The sequence below is a fragment of the Pseudoliparis swirei genome, chromosome 22, assembly GCF_029220125.1.
Source record: "Pseudoliparis swirei isolate HS2019 ecotype Mariana Trench chromosome 22, NWPU_hadal_v1, whole genome shotgun sequence".
Classification (NCBI taxonomy): Eukaryota; Metazoa; Chordata; class Actinopteri; order Perciformes; family Liparidae; genus Pseudoliparis; species Pseudoliparis swirei.
Window position 1 is genome coordinate 13,511,042 of NC_079409.1, and position 11,584 is coordinate 13,522,625.

An 11,584-nucleotide genomic window follows, 5' to 3' on the forward strand; every position below is an offset into this window, starting at 1 on the left:
ACATTGGACCTTTTTTTCTTCTTCTTCATTTAATATGCAACTATGTGAGTGAGACTCCTGTTTGGGATAGCGGCTCTCATTAAACAGATGTGTGACTCAGTGGGGTGCAGATTTACAGACTTTATGTTGAAGTGTGGGCAGGAGGTCGGGGGGGGGGGGGGGGTGAGAAGGAGGGGCAGCTGGGTGTGAGACTACAGTCTCATAATCTCACTGGCAGGAGTGGGGGAGCTGCCTGATCCTCCAACCAGCTGCCTCTGCAGAGCGAAACATAGCTTATGTGTGTTGTTTATTTCATGAGATTACAATGAGTAAATACCTCCTATAGGTGGTAGAGAAGAGCCAGTAATGGATTCTTATATTGTCACAGAGCAGTCGAACAGGCTGAAGTCTAAATTCAAAAGGCAAAGGGGTCGAGTCAAAGTGAACCTCCGCACAGCGCCCTGTGCGGCTGTAACAGTCCAGAACACCTTTGTGTTGCCAGGGACGTGTTTGTAAACCCCAATAGGTCATTTTTGGTTGATTTTGATTTTGTATTTGTACATATAATAGTAGTCACAGTGAATAACACCAAAGCTGTGGACACAAACCTGATTAGTGATACATGTTTTTTTAAATCTGCAACTCCAACACTCCAAATATTCTCTAGCCCATGTCAGGTTTAGCTGATTTTTGGCTTCTGGATTTACAGTCTGACAAAACAAAGTGTTTGGAAAATATTCACGATATTTTTACTACATTTTATAGACTAAAGAAATCATTCAATCGAGAAAATAATTCAACGATGGCTCAATCATTTAAGTAATTGTTTGTTTTATATTTAATCAAATAATAAATCTTATTAAAGTTAGATTCTGACTTAAAAATTATGAAACATTCACAATTTCCTCTGCATGCATCCCATCCATGGACACACACAAGCACATGAGCACGACATTGGCACATTTTAAGAGGGTGTGGTTTGACTTCAGCCATGCCACACACACACACATGCACACGTGCGCACACGTGTGCACACACACACACACACACACACACATACCCAGAGTCATAAACGTGCCACTCCCCACTGCACGCTCTGACACACTGACTGGCTGATTTTATGATGGGCCTGTCTGACACTGACTGTGGGCTCCGCTACAACAACAGAGACTGCCCGCCCTCCATTCCTCCTCCCCGCTCCCTCCCTCTCTCCCTCCCTCCCGGCCCCCCCTTGTATCCATGCAGTTTTTAGCCGAGAAGCCCTTGCCCTCCATCTCCTTCCCCCCCTTCTTCCCCTGGAGGATGTAAACGAGGGGCAAGAGGAAAAGTACGGGAAGAGGATGTGTGGAGGACACCGAGAGGAGACATGACCTCACTCCGTTTTTGGAGGAGCATGAATGACATTTGTTGTTTTCCACCATTTTTGTTAAGGTGCTGCACCCATTTATTTTGATTTTTTTTTCTCAGTTTTAACTTCCTAGAATATTTTTTAAATGTTTAGATATAAAGTACAATTCTCCCACTATATTACAGCCAAGTTATAGTACAAAAATATTATTGGCCACCCCAAATGAACATGTTTTCTCCTGCTGTATTTGTAGCAGTATTACACCACGTGGTCAGCAGCAGGTTTACTGAATCAGTGATTGTTGTTGCATCATAACTGTTGTTTTCACTTCTCTGGGTATTTAAACAGCATGCGTTGGATTAACTGAGCGTGTTAGTGCATGCATCAATAGGATTGCACAGAATGAATTTACTGCCCCGTTTTAATTCTGGTTCCAAGTCTTGTTATTGGTTTTAACAAGTTGATGGTTTAAGGCTGTCAGTCCAGTTCTGCAGCTTGAACTATGTGCATAATGACGGGAATGACACAATGAGGCTCTTATTGACTTATTCTACACTCCCCCACAATGCCCTCGCTGCACTCCAGTGAAACTCACGTGAGGTGAAGCCACGCTGTGACTTTACAACTACCCACATTTGTGCTCACACAAACGCACGGACACAGTTGGAGCATGCTCACACACTTGCTTTTACTCACCCAAAGTACTTTGTTGTGTGCAAACTAGTCCCAAAACAGCCTCAATGCTCATTAAAATTGCAGAGTAGCCGGTGGATGGAAATCGGAGATACTTTGAAGTCATATCTGCCCTGCTGGAGCTCACAGTGATGACGGGCTTTGACGTGGGTGGTAAGACGCCGCTCTGGTCACCATCTGTGATGACCCCATCACTGTAATGCCACCAACAGGGGACACGGTAAAGACAAGGGATACCATGACGACATATTCAAGGACGCCCGTGTATCTCATGACATTGTGTGGGACCGTTGGGGCGGCCGAGCTCCAGGCAAATTACATCCTCGTCAGTTTCTTTGGCCTGAATGTGTTATCGGGAGCCCGCTGTGATGACGGCCTCTTACGCGACTGCTCAATCATTCAAGTACAGTGAGTGAAAGGGAAATACCGGCTAGAATATACTGCGTAAAGAAGGCAGACTTGGCAAACTTAGCAAAAGTAGGAGGTTAAAGCATGCACTCTTAGTCTACGACTTGGCCTTTAGTGCTCGCACTTGCGCTCCCTGACACACACACACACACACACACTGAGGCCCTAGCCGCCCATTTGTGTGAATTAAAGCAGAGCCCCGTGAGATTATATATTCCAAGATGATTTACAGCCCCTTTCAGATACAATGAAATAAAACTGGGTCATCGTGATGAAATGCAGCACAACTACACACTTGATGAATCAAAAAACGATGTAAAGGAACGTATAGGGGATATCTTGAATGAAGTAATAAATTATGCACTTTCGTAATATTCATTGGGCGGTGGCAATAATGAACATGACTACTTCTGAAATCACATCGTGATTTAATAGGTTGAGGAGGAAATTGCTCAGCCAATGAAAAGAAAAACACTTACGTGAGACTCAACAATTAGTGCTTTGCCAATAGTGGACTTGGCATCGCCGGCCAGTGTTTTAATAGATGGATTCTTACAGCTCTCACCACACGCCCCCATGATGCTGTATAGCACTTGTTTTAGCTGCACAGACAAGTGGTGCAAGAGTATGTGTGTGTGTGTGTGCTATATATATATATATATGTATATATATATACATATATATATAGTAAATTGCATCTTTTTTGTAATTTCTTCACTAATTTATTAAATGTGCGGTATTTTAACGAGTTCCCAGAGCACATGGTGACGTCTTAAAAGTCTTGTTTTGTCCAACCAGTTAACAAACTATAGATAACTGAAGAACTAAAGATTGTCATAGAAGACAAACAAAAGTGGCACATATTCAAATTTGCAAAGTTGGAGGACATTTTTTATGTTGGCCTTAAAAGTCACCTAAACAATAACAGATTAATCAATAAGACAAAAAAAGCCTCATTCTATTTTTTACCTTGTTTTACAAGGGTCATTGGATTCTGCAAATGCACGTGCAAGGTCAAAAAGTGAACTGGGTCCAAAATTCACTCAAAGAGGCTCGAGGTGGTGGAGAAACTGCTATTTCAGCGTCACAAATAAGTTTCAAATATCCTCCTGATGCCAATCTGGTTAGCTTTAATAAATGGCTGACACCTTTATGACTGTTATGACTCTTCAGAAAGAACGTGTCTGGCAAACTATAACATGCTGTGTTCAGTTCATCACGACAGATGTACACAATTAGTGAGTGCAAAGACGTGGATTGTGGTAGAGGGAGTGGTGGGGCTGATCAGCCGAGTAGTGAAGTAGCCTCAGGCTCTCGACTGCATTCATGCTCACACTACTGCATTCAGTTGACCCACATCATGCAAAGATAGAGACAAAATAAGGGGAGGGGCCGACAGAGGAAGTAAACCGAGATCACCTGATTATACCACGTTTTCAGGGGAGTGCTTTTATGACAAGTCTGTGGTTAGTTAGGCAATAGGCAATGTTTTACTATACGAGTAGTGATAAAATTAGTTTATTGATAGGTTGGACTTTTACCATGTTGTTAGACTTGAATCATAACTTTAGTGCGGGCTAGTGGAAATGTAAGATAATCAAACCCACTTTGTTCACAATTTGATTCAGTTCATCTTCAGGTTAATACACACTATGATGCATTTTATATCAACTTTGTAGATGGATAGAACAGCTTTTATGTTTGCCAACAATTTTTACAGAAGACGTCATCGATAAATAGAACAAATAATAGCTATTGGTCGATGTTGACTCTTTATCTAACATATACCTTTGGCTGGCTCGACACAATTCAGCATGTTAGTAAATTAACCAAAGCTGTGACAATGGTGGAATACCAAGTAATAACTAAATACATGAATTGATAATGTGATGCATGGAAGTTATAGTATGAAATAAACATTTAAATGTGAACTTAGTTTATCTTGTATGGGCTATTGTGCATTATCTGGTGGTTTAAACTTGAGTAGTAAAGTTCACTCTTGACCTTGAGCAGTTTGAACAGTGTGTCAATTTTTCTTTGTATACATATATGTTGTTGTGTGATTACAGGGGAGTTGAAGTTATCAACTACTGTGTTGGAAACCTATTTGACAAAGTTACATTTAAATACATTTTGAAGGTCATTGTTCTGTTGACTACTTTCATCTGTATGCTTTCTTAAATTGATATAGAGACAACATTACACTTCAGAGGAAACTAATATAAAACATGAATAAGTAAGGAGCTAGGCAACTTGATAAATGTAACGTTGTGTGTTGGTTTTATGGATAAAATAGAAGAAAACACGTTTGACCCAGTTCATAATGTGTAATAATCCCACTGTTTAACATCCTCTTTTAGAGCCGTTTCATGTTTCTCTCATACTAACATTATTTCACAAGAAACGTGACGCGTCGTCACAATTTTTCTAAGAAACCAGCGTTACCATTACCTTGAAGGAAACCCCTTCCCTCCTGCGCCGCTAGGGGGAAACAACGAGCTTTGGACCGAAACGACTGCGCGGAAACGGCCACGAAGAAGAAGCCGCAGCCTCCATTTCCTCTTCCGGGTCCGGGACAAACAAACGTCGTGTGAAAGGCGCGACCAAACAGAAACTTTTACAGAAAACTTACCAGGTCTGAGTATTTCACGTGTTTTCAAAGTGATACTTTTTGTTCGACGTAAACAACGTAAGTCCGATAGAGGATACGGGCGTAATGGAAACGTTTGTAGGTCCAGTTCCTACTCTCCGGTAGCAGCGTGCTAACGGTAACGACGTTAGCACGGGAGTTTTGGCGGATGTAACGTAAATGGGTTTCTGCTTGTGTGTTGACCCTGGTTAGCACGTGTGTTTAGAGAGTCTAACATAACTGTTTCCTGACCAGCAACAGATATGGGTGTGCTCGTGTGAATGGGATTGCTTTGAGTACCATCAAGTAATAAGACCGTTGCCTGTGTGCTCATGTTACGAGGCCACACCAGTCTTCAAAGCTAGAAGTTCGGTGCTATTAGCTACCTGCAACTTGTGTGTAATGCAGCACTGAATGTGGATTTCCTTTTTACCGAAATGTGTGCTATGTTTTTTAATGAAAACTGTGTTGCTCATGTTTACTCTGATCTGTTACCGCTTGTCGTTGTGTTGATGTTGTTTCGTGTGTCAAATGTATTCTATATGAGATTGTCTTAAGAAAATGTTATACATACAATATTACCTCCGTTTGGGATTATATCAGTTTGACACAGCTGTCCCAAAGAAACACAAACCTAATGACACCGGTCTTTAATATATATGATGTTATATTAATATTGCTGATGTTTTACATGTTGTGATGTTCTGCAGTATTGGAAGATGTCTCTTCCTAAACGGGAGGTCGAGGAGATGAGGCCATGGGTGGAGCGGACTGTGAAGAAGGTTCTGGGTTTCTCAGAGCCCACAGTAGTTACTGCTGCTTTGCACTGTGTCGGAAAAGGACTGGACAAAAGGAAGACCGCAGGTAACTAATAACGATTTGAGACCTGCTGTGTTTTATCCAGATGGTCAACATCCAGTTTGGACAAAATGCCCTTTTCACTGGACACCACTTGTGATAAGTAAACTTCATAACCATAATTCATTTTATCTATGTGTAAGATGACGCCATGGTTAAAAAATGTATATTGATCCACGTGAAAAATGTGAACAGCCAGAATGTTCAGATTTCCGTGGTTAATTTTTTACAACACGTGAAGTGGGATGATTGACTGGAGTGTACTACACAGCCGCTTGCCTCAACTGTCACACTCTTATGTTCAATTTCCTGATTGCTGCTAATTATGGATCACTCATTTCCACTTCAGACCAGCTACGTCCCTTCCTTGATGAATCTGCTGGAGGTTTTGTGGAGTGTCTTTTTGAAGCTTTGGAGGAAAGCCGCAATTCACGAGGCAACAAAGGAGCAGGAGAAAAGCACCGCAAGAGAGACCTCAAGGTAAGCAAACAATCGCAAACGTCAACAGGCCACCTCTGTATCGCTTCTACATACTAAGTCTGCAGCTATCAATTTTTCTTTTAATCAAGTACGCTTTTAAATATCCTAAATAATAAGACTATCAACTAATCTCAGTGATGTAATTTACAATGCAGTATTACAAGAGTCAGGTAATAAGATATTGCCTGTGCACATGCTCACTTTGATTTGTTAAAAATATATATGTACAACACATATGGTGTGTTGATGTTATTGACGATCAGAAAATCATGATCATTATATGTCTAATCATATTATTGAACTGTCTAAACACACATGTTTGGCTTAAAGGGGACATTATATTTGTGTTTGGTCTCAGGATGTTTTTGGTGATATGGCTGAAATTGCTGTCGTACGAGAAACTCCAGAGATAAAAGATGTGCCAGCACCAAAGAGGAAACGGGTTCCTCGCTTCGAGGAGGTAGAGGAACCTGAGGTTGTACCGTGTCCTCCAGCTGAGAGCCCTAGCATGCTCACCAAACTGCAGGTATGAGATGCCTGACTTCTAAAGATTGTAACTAAATACCATTTTATGATGCATTGGCTAACCTTTTCTTTGTACTAAATAGATAAAACAGATGATGGAAGCAGCTACAAAACAGATAGAAGAGAGGAAGAAACAACTCAGCTTTTCCTCTGCAGTCCCTGCAGCACAAGTAATTAATCCCCCATCCTTTTTTCTTTTTACTCAATGTACGAGTGTCATACATTTCGTATAACGCCACATTTTTTCTCTGACTTTAGGGGTTGTCCTTTCTTCAGTCACAGCTGGAAATCTCTCCAGTCTCACGGCTTCTCGGCACATCCACTGCTGCAGGCGGAGGTGGTGCCTCGTCTATTGCTCCATCGCAGGCTGCCAGCTTTATGAATGATGCTATCGAGAAGGCCCGCAAGGCTGCTGAACTTCAGGCCCGCATCCAGTCCCAGTTAGCCATGAAACCTGGTATCCTCGGCGCCCTGGGAAACTTAGGGGCCCACAACCTAGTGGCACTAGCTAATTTACACGCCATGGGAATTGCCCCACCGTGAGTAATATACCATTAGTATGGATTTATGATGAGAGGGAGTAAAGGAGGACGTGTATTTGTTGATGCATCATTGAGAGAATAGACTGTTTTCTCTGTGTCCCCTTATAGGAAAGTTGAAATCAGGGAGGTGAACAAGCCAACTCCTCTTATTCTGGATGACAAGGGAAGAACTGTGGATGCAAGTGGCAAAGAGGTTGAACTCACACACCGCATGCCAACACTGAAAGGTATGTGTACAGTGGTCCAATACCTGTGTACACAGTCTTATTTTTGTTACCTTGTTTTTCTTTAATTCATTCCCCTCCATATTTGTAGCTAACATTCGAGCGGTAAAGAGGGAGCAGTTCCGTCAGCAGCTGAAGGAGAAGCCCGGGGAGGACTTAGAGTCCACGTCCTACTTCGACCAACGTGTGACCATTACACCAGCTCAGCGCCTTCGCAGGGGCTTCAAATTCCATGACCAAGGGCGCTTCGAGAAGATTGCTCAGAGAATAAGAACTAAGGTTGGATTCAGCTCCTAAATGTTTATATCAGCAGTTTTCTCCATTCTGAGTATTTGTATTTCAATTAATTAATTGTGTTTTGTTCCTCCTGCATTGATCTTGGCCTCAATCAGGCCCAGTTGGAAAGGTTGCAGAATGAGATTGCCCAGGCAGCAAAGAAGACAGGAATCCAGGCATCCACCAAGCTGGCACTGATTGCCCCAAAGAAATTGATTGGAGACGGCACGGTGCCCCACATTGAGTGGTGGGACTCCTACATCCTGCCCTACAACATAGACATGTAAGAAAGTACAGCTAACCCAGAAACGTCTAGTTTTATGTTAAGTTAAATGTTCAAACTGCCCTTTGTCTCATTCTCACTGCCATGGCAGAGCTGCATAATAATTGATAATGCAGTCTGTACATTCAACTTCCTGAAGTTAACTGGCATGCTTTCCCCTCTTATCTAATGAAGATCACTCGAAACATCATTTGAAGACTTGGAGCTCTTTGGTGTGACCAATCTGGTAGAACATCCCGCCCAAATCAACCCTCCAGGTATGTGTCTGGAAGGTAAAATGTCTGCACACTGCTAAAGGTGCTCCCAACAGATGTTTGTTAAAAACATGAACATTTCCGTCCCATAAATATTTCATGAGGTAGAAGTGCACTCGGAGAGATACCATTTGGCATTGAAATTAACATGAACCTGTTGAGTTAATCAGTATTAAGTAGTATAGGTAATTACATAAACATTTTAAATTAATTCGGACTACATTAAGAATAGAAATGATAAATTTACAATTCATCATTTGTGTTCAATTGCACTTTAGACAACTATTTTCTCCATTATTCGTCTGATTTAAGGCACAATAATGGCCACTAAAAGAAAACGTAAAAGTTGCAAACAAAATTAAATTGTAATTATAGGTTGTATCTTTCACTGACTCATACCGTAATCCTAGGCTTTGTTATGGGATGCTTTTGTCTGGAAGACAAAATGTATTTTACTTTTGTGCAGTAGGTTTTAACAATGTGCAGCCGTAACATACTTGTTTTTGGTTTTCTTGATCTGTCTATTTGCAAGGCTCTGATTTGTTCAATTCTTCCATGTGCTTACCATCCATTACACATCTTTTTATAAACGTAATGATTTCAATTGACTAGAATTGTTACAATATTTATATATAGTATGTTCTTTCTCAGTTGACACAGATAAGCCGGTAACGCTGGGCGTTTACCTGACTAAGAAAGAACAGAAGAAACTAAGAAGACAGACACGTAGGGAGGGACAAAAAGAAGTCCAAGAGAAGGTTCGTCTGGGACTGATGCCTCCACCAGAACCCAAAGGTACACACACACACACATTTCTAGTATTACAAACTACTACAATAATGAATATGCACATAACGGATGTTTTCTTTCATTTTTCAGTGCGCATCTCTAACCTGATGAGAGTGCTGGGGACGGAGGCCGTTCAGGACCCCACGAAGGTCGAGGCCCACGTCAGAGCACAGATGGCCAAGAGACAGAAGTTAGTAACGCAGTTAACCGAGACACCGCTACACTCTCGTCATTTAGAAAACTCCTTTTAACTTTGTATGATAATTTCAAAAAAATTGTTTTGTTTTCCACTCGTGTTCCCTTCTTTGCAGGGTTCATGAGGATGCCAATGCAGCCCGCAAGCTCACAGCGGAGCAGAGGAAAGAGAAGAACGTCAAGAGGTTAAAAGAAGACCTCAGTGATGGTGTTCACATTGCAGTGTACAGGTGTGCATTCATAGCATGAGGGCACATAGTATAGTATAGTTCAAATGTATAGTGGAGTGTGTGTGTCTGTTGCAGCGTAGAAGTGTCTAATTTAAGTGCCTTCCCTGTCCAGGATCCGTAACCTGCACAACCCTGCTAAGAAGTTTAAAGTGGAGGCCAATGCCAACCAGCTGTACCTGACGGGCACTGTCGTTCTGCACAGAGACGTCAACCTTGTGGTGGTGGAGGGAGGTACGGAACCACACTGACGAGATCAAACCGGTCAATGCTCTCTGCCTCTTTCAAAAAGAATAGCTCGTGCTTTTAACTACCTAATTTTAAATATTTTGTAAATTGCTGTGGGGGAGAGGGGTGCGAGATAATTAGGTGGATCTCTTTCACATTCATGATTTCTTTAAAAAAAATAAACGGTTGGCATCACCTTTTTTATTTTATTTTATTTACTCCATTCTGTACTTAATCCCCCAAATGTTATAAAATGTCTGGTGTTTGGTGTATCATCCCAAATGTTTTTTTGTCTTGCATTTGCAATTTGAGTCCCCTCTGCTTTGTCGTTATTACTTAAAGCTGTAAAGTTATTCCATCTCATCTACGGTGTGATGGTTTTAGCTTCTTGTGCTCAATTATCTTTTGTGTGTATTTTGTAGTCCAGTGTATACAGGGTCATATGTAATTATACTACTGACGGCGTCATGAAGGACTACTTGATTTCCCATCTTGTTAAAAAAAAAAGTGTAGCTATACTTCTGAGGTTTGATGTTAATTTCAGATGGCTGAGGTTCTGCAATGTTTTATTTTCTCTGCCAGCCGAAGACAAATTAAAGCAGTGGGATAATCAAAGTCATAATTGAAATGTAAATTTCTCCCTCTTTTTTTAGGCCCTAAATCCCAGAAAAAGTTCAAGAAGCTGATGTTGCATAGAATCAAATGGGAGGAACACAACAGTAAAAGAGATGGTGAGAGTGGCGTGCCTTTGAGTCTTTTGTGTTTCATTTCTTGGTGCCAATTTCAGGGATACTAAACTCTTATTTTTTGTTTAGATCCAGATGCTGATGATGAAACGAAGAGGAACAACAAGTGCTGGTTAATTTGGAACGTAAGTGTTCACACATCCTGTCTGACTTAAATATATTGATGTGATTTTGAGTGTGATCTCATTAAACTCAAATGGATCCTCTTGCTTCTCCAGGGCACAGCTAAAGAGCGTAATTTTGGGGAGATGAAGTTCAAGCAGTGCCCGACAGAGAACATGGCCAGAGAACACTTCAAGAAACACGGCACAGAACACTACTGGGATCTAGCCCTCAGCAAGAGTGTGTTGGACAACCCAGATGACTGAAAACTCAAATAGCTCCCCCGTCTACACGATTCACTCCCTCACAGCCACGTGGTCCTCACTACTGACGGGCTGCCTTTATCTGAGGACAGACGGACATAATCAAGAGACTTGAACATAGAAACGGAGAAACCATAAAACTGTGTGGATGCTTTTGCAAGAATGTGTCTGTATGCCTGTCAGTGTTCATCATTTTGTTGGTAGGCTATTTGGTCATATTACAATATGATGGATTGCACTGTGATTTAAATCACTTTCCCAAAGTTTTTTTGTGCGATTAGACTCGTGACGAAATCCACATGATAATAAACAATGTATGAGTGAAAGTAGTGAATAATAAATGCCACATCAGTGAATGACCACTTGTTTAGTGTAAACCCAACAGGATTTTTGGGTCATGTTTCAACATTGTCCCGAGACTAATTAAAGCTACCAGTATATTTTACTGAATTTAAACTTCCCAATGACAATTTTTTTGTGGAGAAACTAGCAAATATTGAACTCGTCTGTAACTAACGTTACAATCCTCTAACGT

At 41.3% G+C, this 11,584-nt stretch overlaps 1 protein-coding gene across 2 annotated transcripts; it reads left to right on the plus strand.

The window, feature by feature from the left end:
• The first annotated feature begins 4,979 nt into the window (after positions 1 to 4,979).
• prpf3 (PRP3 pre-mRNA processing factor 3 homolog (yeast)) lies at positions 4,980 to 11,509 on the plus strand. Of its 2 annotated transcripts, none has more exons than XM_056443967.1 (17): positions 4,980 to 5,063; positions 5,768 to 5,921; positions 6,265 to 6,395; positions 6,754 to 6,921; positions 7,004 to 7,090; positions 7,179 to 7,459; positions 7,571 to 7,689; positions 7,778 to 7,965; positions 8,079 to 8,245; positions 8,420 to 8,502; positions 9,151 to 9,294; positions 9,379 to 9,478; positions 9,600 to 9,713; positions 9,826 to 9,944; positions 10,592 to 10,669; positions 10,754 to 10,809; positions 10,903 to 11,509. In XM_056443967.1, the coding sequence occupies exons 2-17, from the start codon at positions 5,777 to 5,779 to the stop codon at positions 11,050 to 11,052; spliced, it is 2,130 nt and encodes a 709-aa protein (XP_056299942.1). In that variant the 5' UTR covers positions 4,980 to 5,063; positions 5,768 to 5,776; the 3' UTR covers positions 11,053 to 11,509. The 2 variants fall into 2 exon arrangements, with proteins under 2 accessions (XP_056299942.1, XP_056299943.1); XM_056443968.1 differs by having other exon boundaries at positions 5,037 to 5,117.
• Positions 11,510 to 11,584: the final 75 nt, after the last annotated feature.